The 25,511-nt window shown below is 32.9% G+C and overlaps 4 protein-coding genes across 4 annotated transcripts; 2 read left to right on the top strand and 2 right to left on the bottom strand.

Annotated features, from left to right (window-relative positions):
* Positions 1-870: 870 nt before the first annotated feature.
* Positions 871-5,874, bottom strand: Ktl (BTB/POZ domain-containing protein Ktl). The gene is made up of 2 exons (XM_088039490.1): positions 5,485-5,874; positions 871-2,348 (listed from the first exon to the last, which is right to left on the bottom strand). Exons 1-2 carry the CDS (start codon positions 5,829-5,831, stop codon positions 1,997-1,999), a joined length of 699 nt encoding a protein of 232 aa, XP_087895616.1. The 5' UTR covers positions 5,832-5,874; the 3' UTR covers positions 871-1,996.
* Positions 5,875-13,136: 7,262 nt separating this feature from the next.
* LOC148172333 (testisin-like) lies at positions 13,137-16,908 on the bottom strand. The gene is made up of 5 exons (XM_088039407.1): positions 16,802-16,908; positions 14,972-15,184; positions 14,593-14,774; positions 13,441-14,099; positions 13,137-13,392 (listed from the first exon to the last, which is right to left on the bottom strand). Exons 2-5 carry the CDS (start codon positions 15,182-15,184, stop codon positions 13,193-13,195), a joined length of 1,254 nt encoding a protein of 417 aa, XP_087895533.1. The 5' UTR covers positions 16,802-16,908; the 3' UTR covers positions 13,137-13,192.
* Positions 16,909-17,676: 768 nt separating this feature from the next.
* Positions 17,677-18,723, top strand: LOC148172332 (DNA damage-regulated autophagy modulator protein 2-like). The gene is made up of 5 exons (XM_088039352.1): positions 17,677-17,803; positions 17,895-18,016; positions 18,062-18,285; positions 18,355-18,484; positions 18,535-18,723. The coding sequence occupies exons 1-5, from the start codon at positions 17,730-17,732 to the stop codon at positions 18,699-18,701; spliced, it is 717 nt and encodes a 238-aa protein (XP_087895478.1). The 5' UTR covers positions 17,677-17,729; the 3' UTR covers positions 18,702-18,723.
* Positions 18,724-19,940: 1,217 nt separating this feature from the next.
* Positions 19,941-21,183, top strand: LOC148172331 (DNA damage-regulated autophagy modulator protein 2-like). Its single transcript, XM_088039219.1, has 5 exons — positions 19,941-20,103; positions 20,152-20,273; positions 20,424-20,653; positions 20,701-20,839; positions 20,890-21,183. Exons 1-5 carry the CDS (start codon positions 20,033-20,035, stop codon positions 21,057-21,059), a joined length of 732 nt encoding a protein of 243 aa, XP_087895345.1. The 5' UTR covers positions 19,941-20,032; the 3' UTR covers positions 21,060-21,183.
* The last annotated feature ends 4,328 nt before the right edge of the window (positions 21,184-25,511 follow it).

Below are 25,511 nucleotides of genomic sequence, written 5' to 3'. Positions count from 1 at the left end.
TTTAATTTCCATGTTTGTTTGGGCAATAAAATCTGCCTCAAACTAATAGTGAATTTGAAATTTTCATAAACGTTGCATGCAGCTAAGTATCTACCATTTAGATGTGTACGCATTGTAACTTACTGGTTTGTTGGGCAAAACTCACGTGCATTAATGCAGCAAAATTTAAATTTCAATATAAATTTGCATGAAGATTCTTTGATAAGCCGGTTTTATACTAAGCGAAATATTTTTTATAGTAGTTGTTATCTTTCATCGTGATTAAAACAAAGCGTTTTATTTTAAAGAACCCAAAGTATAAATATACCCTACAAAGTTATGTCCTGCAATAAATAGCTACAAGTAAGAGCTCAAAATGTTGACCTTTTATAAAATGCATAACTCAATTTAACGTTTTAATCTTCGGCTTTCGAAGGACATGAATTTTTGATGTTCTAGTTACTGCTCACTTGTGTAATTTTGTTATTCATACACATGCTGAGATAATGTCAAGTCTCATAATCTAACACCATAATCTTCAAATTAAATTTAATGGAAAGCTGGGGGTGTCCTCGTTTTGTTATTAGTTTCACGCAAAGAACACATGGATTTTTCGTTGTTCTCTTGATAAACATCATTTAAATGTAAATTTAAATACAGGCGGTGTTAAATAAGATTTAACGACTAGTGAAACGAACAGTGGAAATTTAGATAGAATGAATCAAAATTCAAATTTTATTTTTACAGCGATCGGCGATAATATAAAACTTACATTGTCCATAAATCCCCCGCTAATGGGGGGATAATAAACGGAGCTTCTCATTTAAGAAGTTATGTCTTTGGTAATTAGGGTATATCAAAATTCATGATGTGATAAATAAAACGTTAAGGCACTGTTTTTGAACTCTATTTCGAAAGTATAGGTACATTCTCGCTATTGTTAAAATCAATTCCTACAACAACTCATTGGTAAAATTTTACAAAATCACCATAAAAGTGAAGACAGTTATACCATAGTTTTGCTATTCCTCTTCTCAGTTTTGTGTGGAAATAAAAAATCGGACCAAAAATGGTATAAGTGTGTTCAATCTAATGACTAACACTACTGATAATGTAAATTATTTAAAATATCACTTGTCTCAAAGCCCCCGCTTCCAGGGTGTTAGTACAGTTAGATAATAACAATAAGCAAAACAATGGAACCAAATCACTACCACTGACTTGAGGCCTAACGTTATGTTTACTTAAATTACAAGATAACAAATATAATTTATCATCTCTGTGAGTTTAGGCCAAGAGCAAAAACACTAAACAAATCACGCACATTTTCGGATTTCAGCAAAGCTTTAATTTCAGGATTTGTTTATTCAGGGAAAATTCAGACATTCGTTGATTTAATTTAATACAGTTTGATTGAAAATATTCGATGTAATTACAACAAAGAATTAAGTAAGTCGGGGACCATTACAGAGTGATTTGCTCCCATATTTCAAACTCTTACTTTTTATATACAATGTCAATAAAAATCGTACGTATTCCCTGGAAATATAAACCTCAGAATTGATTAGAAAACGAGAGAAACAGGTCAATTGATACATTTTTCATTCGTTGACAACAAGCAACAAGTCGTAAAGGCATGACTACATTAAAAAAAGAAAAGTTTGAAGGTGCGGTGTCGGAGTGGCTTTATTTTAGATGTGCATGAATTTTTCGACCTGAAACGAAACTGTAAAGTTTTTATTGCGAATACGCGGAAATTCCACAACGTTTATTTCTAATTTTCCTCGGCAATCACACTTGAAAACTCAGTCAATATCGATAAAACAAACCTCATTTTACAATGTTTGCTCGTGCGAGTCATCCGGAAAATTTTTAATTTCTACGAGAGTTTATATTTCCAGAAACTCGAAAAAAATCCTACATTTCCTATCTACCTAACCATGATTCTATGATTACTCATTATAATTTGAATAAATGCGATATGAAGAGGATTCGAATAAAGTTCAAGTGGTCAAAGTTATTCTCGCACAAACACAAACTCATTGTAATGATTCCAACGATTTTCTTCGGCATCGACTCCAGGTTTTGGTTCGGCTGCATTTCCTGCCGTTCCGGATCCACAACTTCCCATCAACTTAAATCCTTGCTCTGTTAACATGTCGAATGCTTGCTCTAGAAATGAGTGTTTCAGGAAGAATCTAGAGGTGTATCTTTCGGATTGGCCGTGATCCGGATCTCTACTTTCATTAAGGGTTTCACCAAAGACGTCTCTGCATAATGTCACTCTTCCACAGACTAAGAGTCGAGATAATTTTCTGAACTTGACGTCGGCCAGACCGTCTTTGCCGAACTGGAAGCTCCCTCGATATCTGTAAAAGGAATAATTACTGATGTAGAACTTGCTAAATAAAACGATTACGAGACGAGAGATAACTACTCGGTTTTGTGTTATTAAAACAGGAGAGCCGGTCTGTAATTAATTTTTTCCCAGCAAATTTGTCGTATCCAGACTCTTTTGCTTTGTTGAATAAACTAGCGATTGTTTCTCTATCTTTTTTTTTCTACTCAGAAATGGTGAAATTGGGCTCCTTAAATACCTCTTAAGAATCCTTTAAAATTTTAAAATATCTAAGAGAATCCTAAAGAATCTTAAAGTATCCGACACAATCCTAAGAAAAAAAAACCGAAAAATTCCATTCTACGGTTCTTTTTTCACCTCTTTTGCTGCGAGTTGTTGAATCTCTTTTGACGCAACTTTACGATTAAATATTCTTATCCTCAACTTTTTGAGGCGTCCGTAACCCTCGAAAATTTCAAGCTGAAATTTAATATAGAACGAGGTTTTACAGATAAACGATTTAAGATTTAACGCGGTTTAGAGAGGTGTTGTCGATTTTCCCATTGTTTCTCTAAAAAAACGCTCTGAAAAAAGTAAAAATAGAACTGTTGATGTATTTGAGGTTCTAGCTACAAATTCGTTAAAGTTTTATTGCAAAACCGTGCAGCGCTGTAGGTGTATTTCGCTCTGTGACCCGGCGCATCCACCATTTGTGACAAAACTTTTTAATTCTTTCTATTGTAAATCAGGCAATTTAAAAAAAAATGTTTGGTGTAGGAAATAGTCAAGACTCTGGAAAATTACGGTTGAAGAGCGTAGTCTTCTGCTGTATAAATTTCGTTTTCATGCTAATCGAACATTTACATGTTCTCCTGCTGTTATCAAAACAGACAGTTATTTCCGAGGGATTTTAATTTTGTTGAAATGTGATAAATGGAAAAACAGTAATTCTTAATTCTGAAGGGTTGGATATTACATAAATATTAATAACGATTCACCTTTATGAGTCACTAGCTTATAGTTTAATCTTATTGAAAGCTAAGGATTTGGAGTCCATTTTAAACGAGAGTCTGGTTTAAGTATTCTATGTTCATAAAGCATAAATTATATGTAGGGATAAGCTGTTTGTACGCTTGCAAATTTTAATGTAGTACAATATGATTTTTTAATACTTTTAAGTAGCCACAAGAATTTTAATTCCTGCTATTTGCGAATCATAATCTTAAACATTCTCTAGTTTTTGCAGGGTCAAATGAGTGGAATTTAACGAACACGTCGTTGGTTTCTGCGGAAACTTTGTACAACGCATCAACATTCCGCAGAATGAACTATTCCGTTTAGAGGATTTGATGGAAGTACTTGTGTTGCGAATATGCACTCTGTTATACATAATAACAACAACAGTAATTGCGTCTAGGGACAATCGATCACATTATTTGATCGTGAGAAAGAAAACAAGACACAATGTTGCATGTTCAATATTTTGCAGACGTTAATTTGGAAACTATTGTCATTAAAATGGTCTTTGAACAACAGGAAATTAGTATTAGCTGCTAAAGCTGGATTCAAGGCAAATATTTGACAGGCAAAATCCATTCTAGTCTAATTCGATATTGGAGGAGCACGCTTAAAAGCAATCAATTTTATAATGACTGAATAGGTTTGCAAGTGCAATTTCAGAATGACAGAAAAAAATGATAAATTATAGGATATTTTTGTAAGTGGCGCTTCAGAATAGTGTGTTTTTATGGGCAACAAAAACTTAAACAATTTTTTCATTTAACCCAGCTTCAAAAGTAGTTATTGTTTTAGCGTTAAAACTGTCAGAGCCATACAATTAATTACAATATGTTGCATTCATCCTGAAAATAACACTTTAAAAACAGCTTTTTCATGTTCTTGTAATTTGGCTCAATTAACAGCCGTGTAAAGACCCAAGCCTTCCAAGTCTCATTATTTTATGATTAAAATTATCCAAGTTCCGAATAATAATTGTATTATTTGTGAGAGTTTTAATAAATTTTGGATTTTTTTCAGTCTCATTATGCTGTTGCTTAAAAGTTTTATCTTTATTTATTACACGAAAAGGCGACAGTGAGATGCATTTCACAAACCGTCCAAATTGAAAAAATGAAATGCAATTTAGATTCTGTAAACATTTTCCAGTTTTTATAACGTGTAAACAGGTCAAGTTCTGACGCAGAAAAAAATGTTCGCATAGTTTGCTTGCACGCTTAGTTGAATATGAAATATTATACCACACTTCAGATGGTGAAAAAATATTGGCGAAGTTATATTTATCCATTCTGAAAGTAAAAAGAGGACAGGCACTGGTAAAATTTTGCACAAAAAATGGTTTATCTTAAAAACAGGACAGAGTAAAATCTCGGAAAATCTGAAACCTTATTTAAATATATCTGGAGGATTTACAGTTATCTAAAGGACTCACAAGATTTGCTGTGAGACTTTACGTCAATTTCTTTAAGAGTGAGTCAGTTTTAGGTCCTGAGGGGGCTTTCAATAATTGAAAAAAAACTTCGGAAGACAGAATGTGGAATTTATGTGATCGTCATTCATCATGCGCTCGTATAAACGAGGTTTGAATATTTTTAGAACCTTTTTAAATTAGTTCAAGTTTAGATTTAAATGAAATTATAAATTTAGAATGATTTTTGATAACTTAGTAATTTTAAACTCCTTTTTTGTTTAAAACAAGTATAACAGAGGAACTGGAAAAAATGTTGTTCCTTTGAGGATATTACGGCTGGAAACAGGCTGGAAAACTCACAAATTTCCATAAAGTTGTTCTTGTTTTCTTTGCCGCAATGTAAATATTTTTTTTACTTTATCAAAGTTATTCCAAGTAAATACGCGTCTCTTAAATTTAGTTCTGTTTTTGTTGATAAAACGCATTAGCCCGGAACCAGACATGACGTGAAAATTAGTAAGTTTCGAATTAATGAACGCTAAGAACTGTAAATTTGATAAATGATTTGTTTGTTTTTGTTCTCTAAAGTGCGCCTGTTTCCCCGCGTACAAAAAATGTAAACACGAAAGAAGCAACAACTAACTAACTTTGTCGCTTAAAGATAATTTAAGTTTTAATCATAAGAGAATTAATTCGTGATAACGACATCACTGGAATCACATGTCACTAAACACAGTACCCGACGGTGATAACTCCAGGCGCCCTGTTTCTGCATTCGCTGGAGATGGCTTCGACGAGTCCCGGAAGCAAATACTTCTCAGCTTCCCTCCTCAATCGCTCTCGCTCCCGGAAGCACTCTGGCAAGACAACGGTGCCGTCGCGCAAGAAATCCAAGACATACCGAAAGAGCACGCCGTCGCGATCCAGAAAGTATCGACCCTTTGTATCTTGGGTAATCGGTTCGCGACCGGTAAAAATAGCATGAAGCTGGGAGTCGGGATGACTGATTAGCGTCTTCAGAGTGGTGGTATAAAGCACGCCGCCGATGTTAAGCTCTATGACGGAAGGGAAATCGCACCCCGACATATTTGCAGAGAGCCTGCCTAAGCCGAACTGGGCCAGGAGAGGCGGCGAGAGCGTCCCCTCGCTGCGAGTCGGCCATTGACGGAACGAAGGACGATGGCAAGCGAAGGGCTTCGAAACTCTTTTATGGATGGATCAAGTTTTTGACATAGGGTACTGGAAAAGGAATTAAAAAGGGGTTTCTGTTGCCAGTCGGGCGAGAAGGCTCTAATGAGCTTGTGGCCTTTTCAACTAAACGTTAAATATTCCACTTCTTTCAGGTGCGATTTTCATATTTAATATGCTTATATTGAGACACCTGTAAATAAACACTTAACAGTCATAATCACATGTGCGTTTCCCACATTCATCAAATATACATGCGTGTTCTTTTATCATGATCTGCTTACACAAGTCGTATATTATCTTCTCATGCTTAACTATTTTTATAAAATCATACTTTAGCTAATTCATCGCTACCTACCTTTATTTAACATTTTTCTCTTACAATTAGATGCACAAATATTGAAAAAGTGCAGAACGACTTAAAACGCACTCACAGCTGTTTACCCATCTAGTAGTTTGATTATATACAAATCTTGCACCATTTTACGAATCTCAAACGAAACTGACCATAAAACCAAGAAACGGCCGCAGCATATTTTTTTAACTTCACGATGTTTACGTTTCCCTTGATTCAAACAATCTAATTTTATAGATAGACGTTTTCTTGGCTACCACTGCAACAGAACTTCAGGTTCTTATAATTTTTTTTGAATTTCTGCCATAACAATTTCAATAAAACTCCTATTTATTTGGCGTCGCTTTTTAATTCAAAATTTTAGTGTGTTATTAATGACCGCTTTATTTGCTGTGTGTTTAGGTTTAATTAAAAGTATAAACAATGAGATGTGGGAGCAAAAAAGAACTTTAAAAATTGCTGCTCCACCAGTGTGGATTTGTTGTGAAATATGTTGTGTAAACAATAAATTTACGAAGAAACTACAATATGAAATGTACACAGGCTTGATACGAAAACCTTATCTAAGCTTCGACCTCCACAAAAAATAGTGGATGAAGTAGAGGCAAGAACTGAATTTTTAAAAGGAAGGCGCATCCACCAAATGTAAATTTTTCATTATTTTAGTGCTCCGCACTAATGGCTATTGATTTCTGTTCACTAAAGATTATTCCCAATAGTTTAAAGCGATGTTTTACTTTTAGATTTTGAAATTTTTGAGATTATTAAATTACGAAATTTGATATAGAATATTGGTTATTTTTTAATTCGTCCGAATATAAAAAATTTTACAAAATCTGTTTGTGGTTTCAAAATTTTAAAATTTGGAAGACTTAATAAGTGTGTCAAAGGTAAATTTCATTCTTATATTCCTAAAATTAGCGAAGGTACAGAACTTAATGTAGATATTGGAATTTTTTTGATCGTTCTAAAATAAAAAAATTCTAAAAAATACGTTTCTGTTTCTTCAATTTTAGAATTTGACATTTTTTTGTTATAAAAGTAGTAAAACCTCCAAATTTCAATATTGTATTCTAAAAATTAACAAAAATAGGGATTTTAATGTTGAATATTAAAAATTTTGAGGTTGTTCTAAAGTAAAAAATTTCTAAAAATATTGCTTTTGTTTCTAAGATTTTGAAATTTGGCATAGCTAATAAGCGTGTTTAAAGTAATGACGCCCCCAAATTTTATTTTTACAGTCTTAAAATTAGCGAAAATATCGAATTTATAGTAGAATATTGAAAATTTTTAGTTGGTTTTAGAATAAAAAATTTCTACAAAATCTGTTTCTAGTTCTAACATTTTGAAATTTGAGAGTGAATAAACGTGTCAAAAGTAGTAATTCCTTTAAATTTCAATATTGTATTTCTAAAATTAGCAAAGATACCGAATGTAATGTAAAATATTAGAAATTATTAGGTTGTTAAAAAATCAAAAAAAATCTAAAAATTTGTTTCTGGTTTTAAAATTTTGAAATTTGGCAGAGTTAATAAGCGTGTCAAAAGCAAAAATGCTTCAAAATTTAATTCTTGTACCCAAAATTAACGAAAACACGAAATTTATTATAGAGAATTATAGAAAATTTCCAGGCCGTCCAAAAATAAAATCATAAAAAAATCAGAAAATTAAGCAATTCGACAAAATCTTGGAGAATCTAAATAATTCTTCGAAATGACAAACGTTTAATTTAAATTAAACGTAATTGTTTTGTGTTGCCCGTCAAGAATAAAACAGGCGCATCCACCAAATTTGCATTTTCTATAATTTTAGTACTCCACACAAAATAAGCTTCTTCAAGCTAAATTCAATTACATTAAGGAACGAAATGTGTGTTTAACCAATGAAGGTAATCGATTGCTCACTCGTCTGTCTATTAATTCACTTATGTGTACACAACAATTTATGGTTTGTTGTTTTAATAGTTGAACAAACAATAAATTAATTGTGAGCAATAAGTTCACCTGAGTATCACCCCCAATATATCATTTAATTAGTTTTATTTTATTATCAATTTATGTTAGACCATAGCAGCGGAAAATAGTCAGATTTTGATAAATTATTACCAATTGATTTAATTAATGAGACAACCAACATGAAAGATGATATCATTTTAGTCACTGCAGTAATAAAATTACAAATTCAAATTGATTAAAGTGATATTAAATATTTGTTAACTTATAAATTCGGGTTATTTTTGGGAGTGTTTTTCCCCTATTTTTTATCTGCAAGTCTAAAAGTACTTGAAAGCTTTTTGATTTATTGCTCATGAATTAACAAGCAAAGCAAGCATAGAGAGCGATTGAAACTGAATATTCGCACTAGTGTTGAGCTAAATTAAGCTAATTACTCTGACGTGCACAATCGATAATTTAGATACCAATCGAAATCATTAAAATCCATAGCTTTACTAGTCTTAAGCGAAAATAACCGCGTCATGTATTGGCTAAAATTTTAATTAAAACTAGGACTTCTTTCATGCAAATTGACTGGAAAATTTTTCTACTTTCACAATAATTCTTGATTGCTCTGCATTTACATCTGCCATATGACTGAAATTGTTGCTATTTCATCAAACAGGATGTTACTTCTGCTGATATTGAAAAATTCTCCCTTCTGCACATACGGTGTTATTGAATTGAATGTGCGATGTGAGCTTCAAGCTCTCACATAACGCAAGAGGAAATGATATTTCGTCGGTTCTAATATTCGGATTTAAAATCTGAGATTTATTAATGACTTGTCGTTGAGTTTTAGTATTCGCGTAAAGTTTTATTAAATCAGGGATTTCGTCATTTGTTCCGGGCGTTAATTCGGTGCTTAATTTAGTTTAGTAACAATAAAAAAAATGACGAGACAGAAATGTAATAATCAACTTTATTAATAATTAAAACAACAGGTGCTGAAGTAGTTTATTCCGTGTCGGAATCGAGAAAAATCTAAATTTATCCCAGCTCATTAATGATGACGGTACTAAACTTGATGAGATAGAATTTATCACCATTTCTAGATAAAAGAAGCTTTTCTGAAAAATGGACTATTAATATATTTTTCGCATTCTGAGCAGAGTTTTCTCCACTTCACTGGTTTTAAAATCGCCTCTAAAAGCTCATCACTTCACCTTACCCTGTTTTTCCATCAACTTGTTGATACTAAGAAAATTCAATTCTCGTATATTTTTAACGCACTTTCTGCGCTTTTAAGTAATCTCTTTTACAATTTCGCCTGGTTTTATGTTTCTTAAAACAAAATAAAAGACTGATTTTTCAATTATTCTGTACAAAATTTTAATAGTAATGTGGGTGCGTGAGTATGATCAATACAGATCTCTGGAGCGCAGAGTTTCATGCGCAACTCTACCCGAAATGCACTATAAATAACCTGTAACTCATTTCTGTTTCCCCTGTTTCTTCTCTGGATCTCGTGGTTTCTTGATTTTACTGTACCAACAAAATCCCTTATATCTTTGATTATGGAAATCACAGAGCTAGGTATACCATGTAGTCATAATATGAAAAAAATAAATAAATAAAAAACCGTATCTGATTCTAAAATTTCAGAATTAGTAAGCGTGACAAAAGCAGAAGCTCTTGCAAATTTTAATTCTGTACTCCTTAAATTAACAAAATTACGGAAAGTTATCTAAAATAAAAGAAATGTTTGGTTTCTAAAAACAAATTTACTACTTCTAAAATTTTGAAATCTGCCAAAATTAATCAGCGTGACAAAAGTAGTACCTTCTTTAAATTTCAACGTTTAACTACTTAAATTAGCAAAATTACAAAAAATAATAGTATAAAAAAAAACTTTGGTTTATCTTGAAAACAAAAATTTCTGAAAATTCTGTTTTTCCTTCTAAAATTTTGGAATTTGGCTGTCATTAAGCGCGTTAAAAGTAGTAATTCCTTTAAGTTTTAATTTTGTATTTCTAAAATTAGCGAAAATACGGAACTTAATGTAGAATGTTGTAAAGTTTCAGTTCATTCTAAAATATATTTTTTTAAATATTGTTTATGGTTTTAAAATTTTAGAATTTAACAGACTTAATAAGCGTGTCAAAAGTAGTTACGCCTCCAATTTTCATTTTTGTATTCCTTAAATTAGCAAAGATATGGAATTTAATGTATAATTGGAACCTTTAGATTGTTACTCCTACTCATAAATTCCATATTTACATTTCGAAACTTCAAAACTCCCAACTCCCATTTAACACGAAATCAGTGGATGTTTGCTTAGAAAATTGAGAGGAGGATAATAGCACTTGAAAGACTATAAGTGAAATTTAACGAATGTAGAATTCATGATGAAGACGCGATGGCGCGTCATCTCGAACTAAATTGTTTTCACAATAGATTTAGAGGGTAGTTCAAGAGACCATTAAATTAGAACTACTGTCTCTCTTCACTGCAAAGTTTTATAGTTCCATTCACTACAATAATAAACTCTTATAAACAAGCTTAAAAAAGTTCTATCGCATTAAATTTAAAATGGTAAAATATTCGATAAAATTTTATCTTGCCGGAAAATGTAAATGACCGCCGGAAAAGTTTCTCCCAATAACTTTTATACTATTGAGGGAGGAAAAGCGTATGCTCAAAGACGATTATACCGATGCCGGTGCCTAGAGCGCTTTTAGCAGATCATTACGAAGCAGATACAGAAAGAGTAAGCTCGTCACGTTGAGACGGTCCCTTTCACAAAAATCCTGTAAGTCGCTGCATACATTTTTCCGAAATTGGTTTTTTATTGGAAACTAATTTCTAGCAATTTTGCGATAAAAATATCTATTTTAAATTCATAAAATTATTTTTAATGTTTGCAGGATTATCCCGGCTACACGTTGTGGTAGCATTTTTACAACGATTTAAATTAAGACGCGTTTTATGGCTTGGAAAATGAAAGACTGATGTAGACTCCTGTAATTTTAGTTAAACGTGAACGCTTTTGTACGAAATTTCTTTCTTTTCGCACACCATTTTTCATTTTTTTAACCTTTTCTATTAATAATAAACGTCGTAGTAACTTAATATTTTTTCGCTACTAATTCTTAATCAAAACTTTATAAGGTTGTCCGCGTCATTAATCATCTTATGGATTACTGCAGAAAATTTATTACCCCAACTTTATAACATCATCAATGCTCAGCTAACTTCTAATGTAGTTGGGCAACAGACTGACTTGCACCGTTAGCGATAGGCTTTTAATTAGGGACGTTAAATAATTGTGATTTTATTGGCCTCCGAGTCATAGGAAGAGTAGTATATTTCCTGGACATATGTTGCTTTACGAGCGCTTTTCTATTTCGTTTTATTGTTTGTTCAGGACATGGATAAAAATATTAAATCTCTGATATCTGCAAGCAATAGACCTTGTGAAGAGGTGTTCTATTTTCAAAGCTTATTCAAAATAAGTTTACTCTTGCCGATGTGTCCATAAAAAGAAATCTCCTTTTTCATTGCGTTTGATGAGTTTAGGAATTACCATACATATTTATGTGGTACATTTTTAATTAAAATTAGCTAATAAAAATATGTATATTTCCAAAGAATTTGCATATTTATTAGATTTTGTTCGTTGTTGCGTGATTACATAAAAATTTCAAGCTTTAGTGTTTGGTACAATAATTAAAATGATCGAAAGTTTATTTTTAATTTTTCCGACTTTTCTACCTCCAGGATTACCTTTTTCGTGCTTCGAAAGTAACAAAAGTTTCTTAATAACCAAATAACAAACCGGAATACTGGGTTTTGTCTTCAAATAAATTATATTCCTGCGAAAATGAGTTTTCCGTAATTAACTTAACAATAATTTCATGCACCAGATAGCGGAAAGTGGATGGAAACTTTGGAAGGCAATATGAAGCTGAGTAATTATGAACTTTAATTGATTCCCTTGGCGAGTGCATATCAGAGGAGTGGTTTCTGTTCTTATATTTTTTATTCCCATTCCAGGACGCTTTTAAACAATCAATGTGTGAAAGAAAAACAATTTCGAACATTCTCACAGTCCGAAGCGAAAGCTGGTTTAGCAATTTAATTAAAGGATCCAATAAAACGGCACGGGAATTAATTTAAATTTTGCGGGGGCCACGTTGACGAGATAACTGACATAAATCGTTCGATTTACATTTTAAATACTTCGTCTATTTGTCACAAATCGTACTGAATTCCTACGTGTAAAATGAAATGTCCGGCATCCATTAGCAGATACCCTGGACATAGTACAACTGACCACAAGAACACACTCAACAACTCTGCGTAAATGAAACAGGAGCTTGAAGCTTTCAGGAAAATTTATGCATAGTTTGAAACATGTCGGTTTTTGTGTGGGGATAAAACTTGCACACAACTCTTGTTATTTGATCGCATTTCGGTGATGTAAACAGAAGAGTGTACCTCTAGAATGAATTATGATTTACAGTGTTAATATTTGAGGTGGTGATATTCCCTAACATAATTAACAGTTTAAAGTGGAATTAACAGTCTGGTTTAGAATTCACGGCCTGGAATTGTGCAATTTTCTCAAGAATGGGGTCGTGTTGTCATGAATTTATAAAAACAAGAGCTTGCTTTCTGACCAACATTATAGTTCAGAGGTCTAAAATTGCCATTAACTTTAATTTTGGACAAGAACTTCAAGCAATTTTTCAATGTTGGATCCTAAATGCTTTTAAAATAGTTCTCGTCTATCTTTAAAATTAAACTTTCAAATGAACATTTCCAGGGATTTATTAGACCTTCAAATTCAACAAAAAATCGTTCTGTAAGATCGAGATACTTTTTATTATGTGTGCGAATAAAATTTGTACATTGTGAATGAAAGTTTTAATTAAGAATGCAATACAAAGACGAGTTACAAAATAAAATCAATTTTTAAACACAATCGACTGAATCCATTTCACGTAACTGGCAACGTTTACCGACAAGACTCTGCTTTCAGGATTACACACATTTTTGTCTTGAAGAGCTACACCAACAGTAACAATGCCTTGCAACTCCCAGACAGTCTTTGGGCCTTCACGGAGACGCACCAAAGCACTTCCTGAATCGCCAGCGCATGTGTCACCTAAAATAAAACAGAATGAGTAGTTAAAATAATGATTCAAACAATTACCTTTGATGTAATTGGAGCAGATAACATTATCGGTCAATAGACCTCTCAATTCCGGATTCTTCTCCAAGCATTCGTTTTCGTGAAGAACGTGAACTTTAGCTTGAGTGAGATCATTAATTTGGTCCTTACTAATCCCATAACCCACTAAATATCCTTCCACATTTCCACTCTCCTGACCCACACAGATAGGCCTAACGTAGTCATTAATAACAACAGATTTATCTAATTGAATAATGGCTAAATCGTTCAATAACTGGTTCGCTCGATAACCGGGATGAACGGTAATGGTTTCCACGTCGAATTTCTGACTGTTCTCTTGAGCGTTGTTAATTTTTCCAAGATAAACCTTCAAGAGGTGAACAGGTACGCTCAATTCAGACTTCTGATAAGTGACACAGTGTGCAGGTGTTAAAACGTATTTGGACGAAACGAGAGTAGCACCACACGCGTATTTCTCTCCGTCGTTATTCTGAATATAAAGGGCTCCTTGCCAGGGCCATTGTCCACTTTGCGTCTTTTTATTTGCAGGTTCATGATTTGCCAACAAGGGAGTCGTTCCACAACCCTCGAATTCTTTATCAACTGGAACCGACTGCGACGTGATGGAAGGCAAAAAATCCTTATTGTTCGCGTCTCCAGGGAACAACTGTCCAAATTTGCTAAAACATTGGGAAATTGTAGGTACAAACTGGGTGATACGTTAGCTGGAATTAAAGTTTCAAACGCGACAATAAAGGAACCAAGTGGTGATAAATTACGGGTACACTCTTAAGAATAGCTGCGCCTCAACTCTTATGAAATCGAACCTTGACAATGGAAAATATAACCCTTAAATCAATATGATGAAATATGCGGTTAAAGGAGCGCCAGTCACCCGAGCTACTGAAATTGAAAAGAAGATTGCGAGAATGGAGAAAAAACCTTTCAGTGTCGTAATAAGAGCCGACACAGGTGAATCTTGAGGTCAACTGCCTATTATTTATACCCATTAAGTTTGTAACCATTATTAGACCCTCCAAAAGCCAAACAACTTTGTCTTTGAAATACAAACAAATTTCAAAGAGACACTTATTCTTTACTCGGGAAAGAAGTTACTTCTGGTACATGCAATATGACTTATGATCATTGTCGTAAAGATCTCATTATACTTACGGATCCTCTGAGGAGCATACCGGTTTAGCGTTCAATCGATAACCAGTTAAAGTAGGAATTTTATCACCGTCGTATTTCACAGTTAATTTCACATCAGTTGGTTTCCCAGCTTTTAGAAAAAAGTCGCTGTTTTTAATTAGATATTCCTTCCCGTCCTCGGAAGGCACGATCGCTCCAAAATTCTAGAAATGTACAACGCTGTCACAAGTTGTTTGTTACGAACTTTAAGAAAAATATAGCAAGAGCAAACTCTGTAGTAACTTTTAACTTTTTACGAACAAAATAATGAATCTATGAGGATAATCCCGCTTTAATTAAAATCAAAAGTTTGGAACGAAGTTATTTAGTGAAAGTTGGGATTCCCAGGTGGAAAACCTACATGAACGTCAAGTCCCGTTAACTTTTCATTGAAGATAAGTCGAATCCAAACACCATGAAGTTCGGAGTCTGACAGTAAAGTCACAGTTCCGTCCCATTGGTTCGGTTGATCTGGAGAATCGTAATGGAACAAGCCAGGACACGGTGAGCTAAACTTTAAAGCTGACGTGGACGATGCCAGGACAAACACGGAGACAACCAAACTGATAAACATCTGTAATGCAAAATGAGAATAAATTGGCTGTAATAAGAGACGGTTTGGAGATTTTTCACGTTTTAACAACGCAACAGATCAAGTTCTGACGTGGAAAAAATAGTTTCGTTGCACGCTTTGTTGGAAATGAAATATTCTGCCACACTTTAGACGGCGAAAAAATATTGCCGAAGTTATGTTAAATGTCCCGAATTGGATGCTGAGGCTAAAGCATCCATTCCGACAGTGAAAAAACTATTTAGGATACACCAAAATCTCTTCAAACCATTCATTAAATTCTCGTTTTTGTGGAGTTATCTACAGTTCGGTGAAACGACTTTGAAAAGTATTCCAACACGTCACCCAGAGAAACCCGAGGCTAGTTCAAGAACGTTCACAGTAATTCAACAGAAATTACATTATTCCCTTAAGGAGTCGGAAATGGAAGAAAGCTGGTCCAATCGAAGCTTTCTAAGAAAGCGAATAAAACGTTCCAAAACTCAATCATAATCGTAAAATCCCTAAAGTAATTGGAAGGCTGGAGTGGTTCTTTCAAGTACCTATCGATTTCCAGTTTATATGTATTAATGCCTGTATGTATTAGATAAGAGTTTACGCAACCTTGCAAGACGTAATTCGAACAAAGAACTATTTCAAATGCAATCTGAACAAAATTTCACCCCCTGCAGACAACTGATCTTTAGCAATTTCAAATTTTCTTTCCCCAGGACATATTGAATCGCTCTCGAAGACGCTATAACGAGAACATGATGGCGAACTACATTTGAGGGTTGATGCGTGAAGGTAATCTACAATATAATCGTAAATCTCCTAAGCTTCTTATTTCTAAAACTCGCGTTTTTTTGACAAACCCTCAGCTCAAAGAAACAAAAAGACAAAGCTCATTTCCTCCTTGATTGTGAGATTATTCATGTCTGGATCGTTAAGCCAAACTCGAGGAAATGATAATTACGTGACTTGTGTACTTCTGATCCACTCATTGATACTATTGAAAACCAATTTTTAGAATCGTTTTGTAGATAAGTAATTTTTAAAACATCGCATTGATACACCAATCAGATCAATAAATATTCGAAGGGCAAAGTTGACGTGACTAAAAATAAACAATTCGCAAAAACATGAGAAAAAATTTCATCTCTGCCACCTGGAAGTTGTTTGTTTTTCGATGACCTGCGTGGGCTTTTTTTTTACTGAAACTTTGAACGATAACAAATTCATCCCATAAGTAGTTTGTGCTCTGAATAATTTTAGCATAACATTTTGCATATTCAGGACTCGTTTAACTTGATTAAGAAACACTTCTCCAAGTCCTCTTCAAAGTTTTAAGATGACAAGTGTGAAAAAGCGAAACAGAAATTTGGTGCCTGGAGCTTCCGGAATGCAAAATTCAATTATCTACACTCACAAATGCTGTTTATATTACCGATTCTGCTTCTGTGCAGTATACAAAGTTTCCCAGATGAGCTTGATCCCACCAAATTGCTTATTAAATCTATGCTAAACAGAGCTACGTCCGCTGTAATTTATTACCGCGGTAAATGCACACTTTCTGAACTGCATTATTACAGAACTAATTAAAACGTACAAATTTGAAAATTATGCGTTTCTTTTACTCACCGTAAGACGAGCACTTAATTCACAATGGTGATATTTCTCACTGCTCTTTAGTTATTTATTTGTGCTGCAAAGATTTAAAAACCGGTAGGTACAAGATAACATTGAACTGTCAAGGCTAATAGAAATGCTTATTGAAGAAACAAAACAAAAAGGGAATCCCAGATGGGTTTTTACAACCACAAAATAAACAAAAATAAACCTCTAGATCAAGTACTTTGTGGTATTTTTTATAATGAAAATCGTCTCAATTTCTCTCAGATTTCGTTACTATTCTAATTACAAAACTGATAAGATCGCCTTAATTGAAATGGGATGAGAATTTCAGTGTCTCATTAACTGCAGAGTTAAGCGGATACTTTTTCTCGCAATTTTATTTCATTTAACTGACGTTTTTCTGAAAAATATGACGGAATTATCTGATTTTAATAATCTTGAGCTCATTGGAAACATTGTAATGAATAGATTTTTTCTAGAAATCTTCATACTTTTCGGGCACTCTAAAAATCTGAATTTTGAAGAAACTAAAACATATCAAAGAATTCAAAAGAAGTGGTTTTAGCCTTTAGGTTATCTATAGGTTCAGACTTTGCGGCAAAATCAGCTGTATAAATACATAGATACAAATTTTTCGCCGTAAATTTTGTTACTAATTTTTTTTTGTTTACTTCACGAGAACAGCTTTTGAGGCTCCAAACTTAACAATTTTATTGCTCACTTTTGTTTTTATTTACATCTTTCTAATTCCTTATTAATAGTCATTGATAAACAACTAATAAGAAAGCCGAAAACGTTTTGTGCATGTAATATGTTATCTGTGCAAACAAATAGTAGATAACATTGATAGCAACGCTCACAACACGTCGAGATTTTACCAACTTACATTTTTATCCAACTTTTGAACAAGTAAAATGCTGACAACTAAATCATAATGACACTCAAGTTTCATCTCCATTATTGGCCAATTTTTGCGACGATATGGATGGTACTTACTTTTATTACATCGTAAGTTTCGCATTCTAAGTGATTGTTAAAGTTTGCAAGTTGTTATAATAATTTATTATTTGATTTGTTTTTTTTTCCGGGTGTGTTTCAGTTATTTAATAGCAATTTTTAACGACCATGTGTACGAACTGTTTCCTTATATTAGCGACACGGGGAGTCTCCCCCCGGAAAGTTGTATTTTCGGCCAAATGCTTAACATCGGAGCTCTTTTAAGTAAGACCTTTTCTCTTTGCCAATGCTAAAACTTTCGAATTTCAGCTCTAATTACCATGTACATAAGATTCAGAACAGTTACATTAATGAATCACCGAGGCTTCCCAAAAAACTACCAACTATGGAACAACTTCTCGAATTTGTTTGGAGTTCTTTCCTGCTTCGGCATGAGTTTAGTGGCAAACTTTCAAGAAACATCCGAGATAAATGTGCATTTTATCGGCGCATTTCTCGCATTTGTCGTCGGAGCCGTGTATTGCAGTATTCAGGTGACTTTAATCTTCTATAATTTACACAGACATTTTCAAATTTTCCTGCAATATATTTTCTATTTTCAGACTTATTTAACCTGGTTGTCGTACGTTAGTAAATGTCTGAAATGTCTAAGGATATTACTCTGTGCACTGCTGATACCTTTATACATTTGCAGTACAGTTTGCGGTGTACTTTCATTCAATTTATATCAGGGTAATAGTGGTAATTTAATTTTACATTGTTATAGAGTTATTATATTGCAGGAAATGCATTTCTATGGGGACCTGAGAGCCGAGGATATGAACTACATCTCATTGCGGCATTTGCCGAGTGGCTTATGGCACTTGTGATGATGTTATTTGTTTCCACGTATTACGTGGAATTTAAAAATGTTAAATTTGAAGGAATCTCTTTTAGTCTGAACGAGTAACTAAACAAATAAAAACGTTTTTTTATAAATCTGTGGAATATTTTATTGACACAAATCCTTAATTAATTAATGAGCGCGTAACAAATTCATGCTTTTAGCACCTTTGTTCAGTTGTTTTTCTACATTTTTTTGACTTATAAAACACTTCAATTAAGTACAATCCGAGTAAATACACGAACGATGTCCTTTCAGTAAAATGGGTTCTGTAAATATTTAATAAATAGATATGTATAACTATTTACTTAGCGTCATCTCTTGTATCTTTTTTTAAATACCTCGAGTGGGTTTTCGTCAAATCAATAGTTACAGCAGAATTCTGTAATGGGGAAGCGTAAACGAAATCGTGAAATAAGAGACATTTCTGCATAATATTCTCCAATTTTCTGCATTTCGAAGAGAACCAAATATAAACAATAGATATTTAAACTTTGATTAATCTTTTTAAGACCTTTGAAGTTCATTTATTTTCTTTGACCCTTTCTTTCTTAAAGCGGAGGAACTAAAGAGAATTCAAAATATGGAGAAAAATTGAAACAGAGGAAAATAATTAAACTCAAATAGGTACTTATCAGAAATTACCCATTTACGAAACGCGCAAATATTGTAATAACAGCAAATGAGAAAAAAACAGTCCAATGAAAATCAGTAATTTTCTATATTTATAATTCTTGTTTCTTTTTAATAACTGTGTTTTAAAAACTCGTCCGTAACATGTTTTGCATAGTTTAAAATAGTTTACAGGTTGTGTACTTGTTAGCAACAAAATAGATGTTGGTTTGATCATAAAAATAACAGTTTAAACTAAAATTTTTCAACAATTTTTCGTTTCTAAAAAAAGAGAATTTTGTCACAAAAATAGAATTTTTCAATTAAAGTTTGATGTACTTTTATTAACCTTAATTGTACATTTTGCATGAGGTTATTCACTTATTCAACTTACCGATATCTCCAATCAATACCCAATAAAAGTAATAAGACTTAATTTTGATTTAGAAGAGAGGCAATTGACTTTTGTGTCCGAACTTTCATGTACACTATTCTGTAAGTTGATCAGTTTAGATAGAAGCTAATGTATATTTAAAAATAATTGTTTTTTGCCCAACATTTAGGTTGAAAATCATCAGGATAATGTTATTATTATTATATTACATATTGTAATATTGACAAGCCGATCGTAAGGATAAATTTAATGACAATATGGATTTTACATTAGGATGAAAACCTTGTCATTGGAGACAATTCCCGTACATATACCTCTCATTCGTGAAATTATCAGTTAGTTTTGAGTGAGTTCCGCGTTTACATTTTACGATCGTCCACTCTACTTCACTATGTCTTTTAAATATTCTTACATTTTACCCCCTTTATGTGTAGTGTGGTTTTATGCAACATTTTTAATTACGTGAGTATTTCAATTTATAAAATCGTAACTTACTGAATTAATTCCTAGGTATCTACTCGCTGTGTCAAAAAAAGACGTGACAACTCCCGTTCCTTACATTAGCGACACCGGCACTTGGTCCCCGGAAAGTTGTTTCTTCGGAATAATGTTGAATATTGGGGCGATAATACGTACGTGATTTAAATTGCATGCCAAGACCACATAATTTCAACAATTTTCTTTTAATTTGATTATAGTCAGGGTCAAGTTTAACCACACGCCCATTATATCATTTTTCATGTTTGTAACTAATATTTCATTTTAAAAAACGATTTTTTCAGAGGCTACAATTATGTACATTAGATACCGCCACGTGCAATACTTAATTAATAAGGACACTCAAATCGCACCTGCAGTAAAGAGAAAAAGTAAAATTTCACTTTACTGCGGATACACGGCCGCTTTTGGAGTTTGTGTGGTCGGAAATTTCCAAGAGACCAATTTGTTTGTGGTGCATATAATTGGAGCTCTTGCGGCTTTCGGTCTTGGCGGAGTCTATCAATGGATGGAGGTCGGTTTTTCTATTTTAAACACTGTTTCTTTAAATCTCATTTCTAGACTCGAATTTCGTTTCTGCTTTACCCAATTATTGGTAATAAGGTCATAAATTATATGAGAGTTTTTTGTAGTTTGGTTAGCTCTGTAATGTTTCTTGTAACTTTTGCTTTTGGTGGATTATCCATGATAAACTTTACAGGTACGGTTTTAACTTAGTTTTAACTTAGTTAATTGACAATTAATTTATAGGAGAAGATCCCACTAAATGGAGCAAAAATGATGGAGGTTACAACATGCACGTTATTAGTGCCATTACAGAATGGGTTATGGCACTCTTTACCATTTTATTCTTAGGTCTTTTCTACGGAGAATTTAAAGAAATATCCTTCTCGGAACCTCCCATTCATGAAAAACCATAGAAAATAATTTTATTTTAGGTAAAATGAAAAAACTGTGATTGTAAATTTAGCACATAATTTAAGAAATCTTAATGTAAACGTAAAGTAGATTCATTGTTTCAGTCAAAACCTTGAAATGGGACCTAATCATTATTTAATTATAAGAGATTGTTGAAGGATACTTAAGTCGTATAAACTTATTTTGTTGCTTATTTATTGTCGTTTTAATTAATTTGATGATGACATAGGTAAAACACATGTTTTGAACTAACTAGTTTCATTTAATTTGTCCTGCCTCAGATTCTTTTGATTTTGTGGATTTTTTTACTCTATACAGCCTCTAATTTTTCAAATTCATAAGACAATTTCACCAAAAATCTGAATTCCTTATTATACTGTTCAGATTTCCAAGATTTTTTTCTAAATAATGTAAAAAATCGAAAGAAAAGCACGACCTCATCTGGGCGAGAACAGCACCTGGGGACTTTCAAAGTTGCAAAAACATCAAAACTCTAGTTTAATATTCACATAAAGTTTTCCTATCATACGAAACAATCTGTTGAACGGGTTTATGAATTTTAGAAATAAATGTTATGAAACTCAAACAATTCCAAATGAATTGAATAAATTTTGCATTGTAAATAGAAAGAGATTTAGCGCAATGACCTACTACCAATTCGACTTTGATAAATGAATAGAATAAAAGTTTAAAATAGTGGGAATCGCCAAAAAACAGGAATAATTAAATAAAATTATTTTTTTATGGATTTTAATGTAGCACCGGGCCCCACTTTCCCAGGGGCTCCTTGCCACGTAAAAATTTGCTATAGAAATTGAAAAAATACAAATCAAGTACGTAAGGCTTTCTTTGCATAATTTTATCGATGGGCCCCCTTTTACGATTTAGCCCCGGGCCTCAAATTTTCTTAATCCGAGCTTGTGTGTTGTATATGATTTGCTAATTCATTGTTCAGAGGGCCTTCAAAGTGGCAGAAAATTTCCCAGGAGCAGCATGGGCGTTCCTTGCGATAGATTGCTTTAATCTGCTTATAACTATTCCAGGCAATATCGGGAAAAAAAGCAGACTTGAGCTTGGTGATGTATCGCCTCTACCTCCGGAAAGTATCCCGATGCAAACGGTAGCACCCATGTTCTTGGGCAAGGCACAATCGCCATGCTAATAAAATAAATATAAACCTACTTTCACTAAAACATAACAACACAGCCCTTAGATTAGTTAGAACACAGCCCGAACAAGTGGACAGCCAGCTTAGTTCTGCGCATGCGCAAAATTGCCGTTTGCTAAAGCGAAATCCTGCCATTGCTGCTTATTTAAAAAAAATGCAAATTACATTTGAAAATATTTTTTTAATTTCTCTTTAAAAATGTTACTATTTTAAGTATACCTTAAAAAACAGGTCAAAATCTTTGAAAAATATTAATTTTAATATATTATGACGGAAATAATCATTACTATATACTAATTTACTTAAATTTATGGGATTCATAGATGAAATAACGCGTGGTAAAGTTGCCAACGCGTTATTTCAGGATAAAAAACGCAGATATTTAGAATTTTTAAAGACCAACGAAATACCATACCAAAATAACAAAATGATGTGTGCGGAAGGAGCGTTATATGTTTAATTTTTTATTGAAAGTCGCTTCGCTCATAAGAGCTTCGCCAGAATTTTTTTCAATGGGTTGATTTCTAGAATCATTAAATTTGAACTGTTGTGCTGAACAGACCCATCTACATGAGTTTGTACAACATGCCTTCTTCCTTATAAAAACAGGACAGAATCCTTGAAATATCTGCTTTTAAATATACTTTTAAAAAACAAGACAAAATGCTTAAATGCTTAAAATGCTTAAAGAAAATAAAGTGTTCTGAAGGGGCATAGTAGTACAAAATTCAAAAACTGGGCGAAATCTTTGAAAAATGTTAATTTTAAAACATACCTTAAAAACAGCAAAATGATTAAAAAAAACAAAATGTTCTGAAGGGGCCCTTACTAGTAGTATCAATAAATTCCAGTGGCTCCGGAGCGAAGTGTACAACTTTCTGCGCGCTGTTATTCTTCTAGTCGCTAGATGGCGATCAGAGAGTTATTTGAAAGTCGAAAGCTTCAGAATTAGAACCAAAATAAAAGCTCTGAAATACAAAACATTTTCACTAAATCAGATATCAGAATTTTAAATCACAATGTAGATAATTACTTCGTTATTTTTGTCCATAAGTTCGTTACGAGACATTTAATTTAAGAAAAACTTTACCAGTTTAAAAGAGCAGGTGCATTCATTATATTTTGGCAAAAGGGGTAACATGCACGTGACCAAAACAGACCAATTTTGTTGCAACCAGCTATTTTTAATTTGGCACAAGCAATAAAATGGAAGTTTCGAACAATACATTTAAGTTTTAGCCTTTTAACTGAGCAGAAGAATCCGCGCTCGCTTATGATTATAAAAGAAAAAAGTTGGCGATAAAAGAGCGGAGTCTCGCCGCGATAAAACTTCAATAAATCTCAAGGCGTTAGCAATTTCTTTCGATAAATTAACAATGTTGTCTGTGCATGTCACTGATAAAAATTAAGGCTTCTAGAAAAGAAAAAAGATAATTTTGTGCCAACGTACATGTCTCGTTATCCCGTCAAACCAGGAAATTGGCTTTTTGTTCGAAATTCTTGGAGTGTCTGCAAATTTTGGTAAAAACTAAAGACGAGGCGACACTTGATAAATTAAAATCCATTAAATAAATGGGCTTAGCAAAGCAATGTTTACTTGTACCTCGAGGCCACGTTTGTAGTTTGTAGTTTGGCAATTTTCCAATTAGGCGTTGCTGGAATTTAATTCGGGTTTCATTAGAAATGTCGTAAAAATTAATAACATCGTAATGAGAGAAAATCCTGCTATTAACAGCCTTGTCTTGGGAATTTACTGCACCATTTGTAATGAAAGTCGTGAACAATATGTGATTTTAATTCTTGTCTTCTAGAAAATAACACGTCAAATTCCATGTCAGGGCGTGTGAACATCTTGGGCTAGTATTTGCAGAAGATGTTTTGATTGTCGACTGCGTGTCTTAAGCGGTTTCCTATTTCCACTTTGACACCTCTTAAGAGTCTGGTCACTAAAAAGGTAAATAAACAACTATTTTACAATTTGTTTACAAATCAAATACGAGTCCAAGATGTCTGACTATTAGATAATGTTTTATTAAAAAGAGGAAGAATTTTTATTTGATACGTTTGGTTCAGGTAGTAAAACATTATGTATCTTTGCAGAATGTTTTACGGATCGAAAACAAACAGGTAAAATTTAAATAAACACTGGGTAAGCGACATTGTAAAGTAAACCCGACTGTGTGAGAAGTTTACTTGTTCAAGTGGTTTATTTAATTTTTTGTTAAAATTTACAATTACGGCACATATTTCTCTCAACTCTTCATTGCTAACTTCTGGAAAACTCGTTTTAGAAGTCCAACTTTGAATTATGCACCACGATAAATTATTGCACTTGAAATTAATTATTTCTGATTACATAAAATAACAATATTTCTCTCTAAAAGTGCATAAGAGAATAGGATCATGTCTCGTTTTTCATTTTAAAGTAGAGACTTACCAAAGAAATAAATCACAGTTTGCTCAACAACTCGTTTTACAAAAATGTATCTGATCTTCTCGTAATGAGCAAATATTGACTTGTTAATGTGATTCTGATCTATTTTCAGTCTTTTTTAAGCCGTTTCTTTATATCAAAGGAAAAATGATTTATGTTTATAACACTTCCAATACATATGTATATTGATGTAATGTTTATAGATGACCACATGTTGTAGAAGGTTTAATTTACTGTAAAAATTAAAAGAATGTTATGACCTAAATCTATAAATATTTTTACATTTCTGAGAAACAGACATTTACGTATATTTATCTATTTTAATTGCCAAGTAATATAAAGGGAGTGCACTTTTAACCAAAGAAAAGACACGGAAATTGAGTGTGGCAATAAATTCAAGTTATTTGTTGTCGGGAAGAACAAACGCCATGGAAATGTTTTGAGATATTACTTGTTTTTACACCGACAAGATATTTATTTTTAAATGCGAACAACAGAGTAGTTTCGTTTACAATTGCAAAATAATATGCATAATTACCATTCAAATTAATGTAGAATTATTTATAAACTTATTTGAATCGGCGGAAACACCTACTGATTAATCGAATCAAGGCAGTTTAGACGCCAATTTACTATGGTTGAACGTAAATTTAGATTTATTAGAACTATTCTGAATTTACCTGAAATTGACGATTCTCACTTTTGGGGAGGTTCAGTGTTTTATGAGGAATAAAAGTTTCGTAATTCGTAGCAGAAGTAGAGAAGATTTAAATATGTGTTTTGAAATACATAGATTGTATTCTGCTGATTGTCAAGTTTGCTGAAAGTTTTTCGAAAATTTTTGAGGACCAA

This window comes from Gnatocerus cornutus, chromosome 6 (assembly GCF_029298725.1).
Source record: "Gnatocerus cornutus isolate USDA-ARS CGAHR chromosome 6, icGnaCorn1.1, whole genome shotgun sequence".
Taxonomy (NCBI): Eukaryota; Metazoa; Arthropoda; class Insecta; order Coleoptera; family Tenebrionidae; genus Gnatocerus; species Gnatocerus cornutus.
This window is presented reverse-complemented; position numbering and strand designations above follow the sequence as displayed.

Bases quoted from the DNA above. Each gene is read 5' to 3' on its own strand.
- LOC148172333 (XM_088039407.1), bottom strand. From the start codon at position 15,184: ATGTTTATCAGTTTGGTTGTCTCCGTGTTTGTCCTGGCATCGTCCACG. The intron at 14,775-14,971 runs GTAGGTTTTCCA...GTACATTTCTAG, and splicing joins TAACGGGACTTGACGTTCAT to AATTTTGGAGCGATCGTGCC. The intron at 13,393-13,440 runs GTAATTGTTTGA...GTTTTATTTTAG, and splicing joins CTGCTCCAATTACATCAAAG to GTGACACATGCGCTGGCGAT.
- Ktl (XM_088039490.1), bottom strand. From the start codon at position 5,831: ATGTCGGGGTGCGATTTCCCTTCCGTCATAGAGCTTAACATCGGCGGC. The intron at 2,349-5,484 runs GTACTGTGTTTA...TTCCTTTTACAG, and splicing joins CCTGGAGTTATCACCGTCGG to ATATCGAGGGAGCTTCCAGT.
- LOC148172332 (XM_088039352.1), top strand. From the start codon at position 17,730: ATGACACTCAAGTTTCATCTCCATTATTGGCCAATTTTTGCGACGATA. The intron at 18,017-18,061 runs GTAAGACCTTTT...TTCGAATTTCAG, and splicing joins TAACATCGGAGCTCTTTTAA to CTCTAATTACCATGTACATA. The intron at 18,485-18,534 runs GTAATAGTGGTA...ATTATATTGCAG, and splicing joins TTCATTCAATTTATATCAGG to GAAATGCATTTCTATGGGGA.
- LOC148172331 (XM_088039219.1), top strand. From the start codon at position 20,033: ATGTCTTTTAAATATTCTTACATTTTACCCCCTTTATGTGTAGTGTGG. The intron at 20,104-20,151 runs GTGAGTATTTCA...ATTAATTCCTAG, and splicing joins TATGCAACATTTTTAATTAC to GTATCTACTCGCTGTGTCAA. The intron at 20,840-20,889 runs GTACGGTTTTAA...ATTAATTTATAG, and splicing joins ATCCATGATAAACTTTACAG to GAGAAGATCCCACTAAATGG.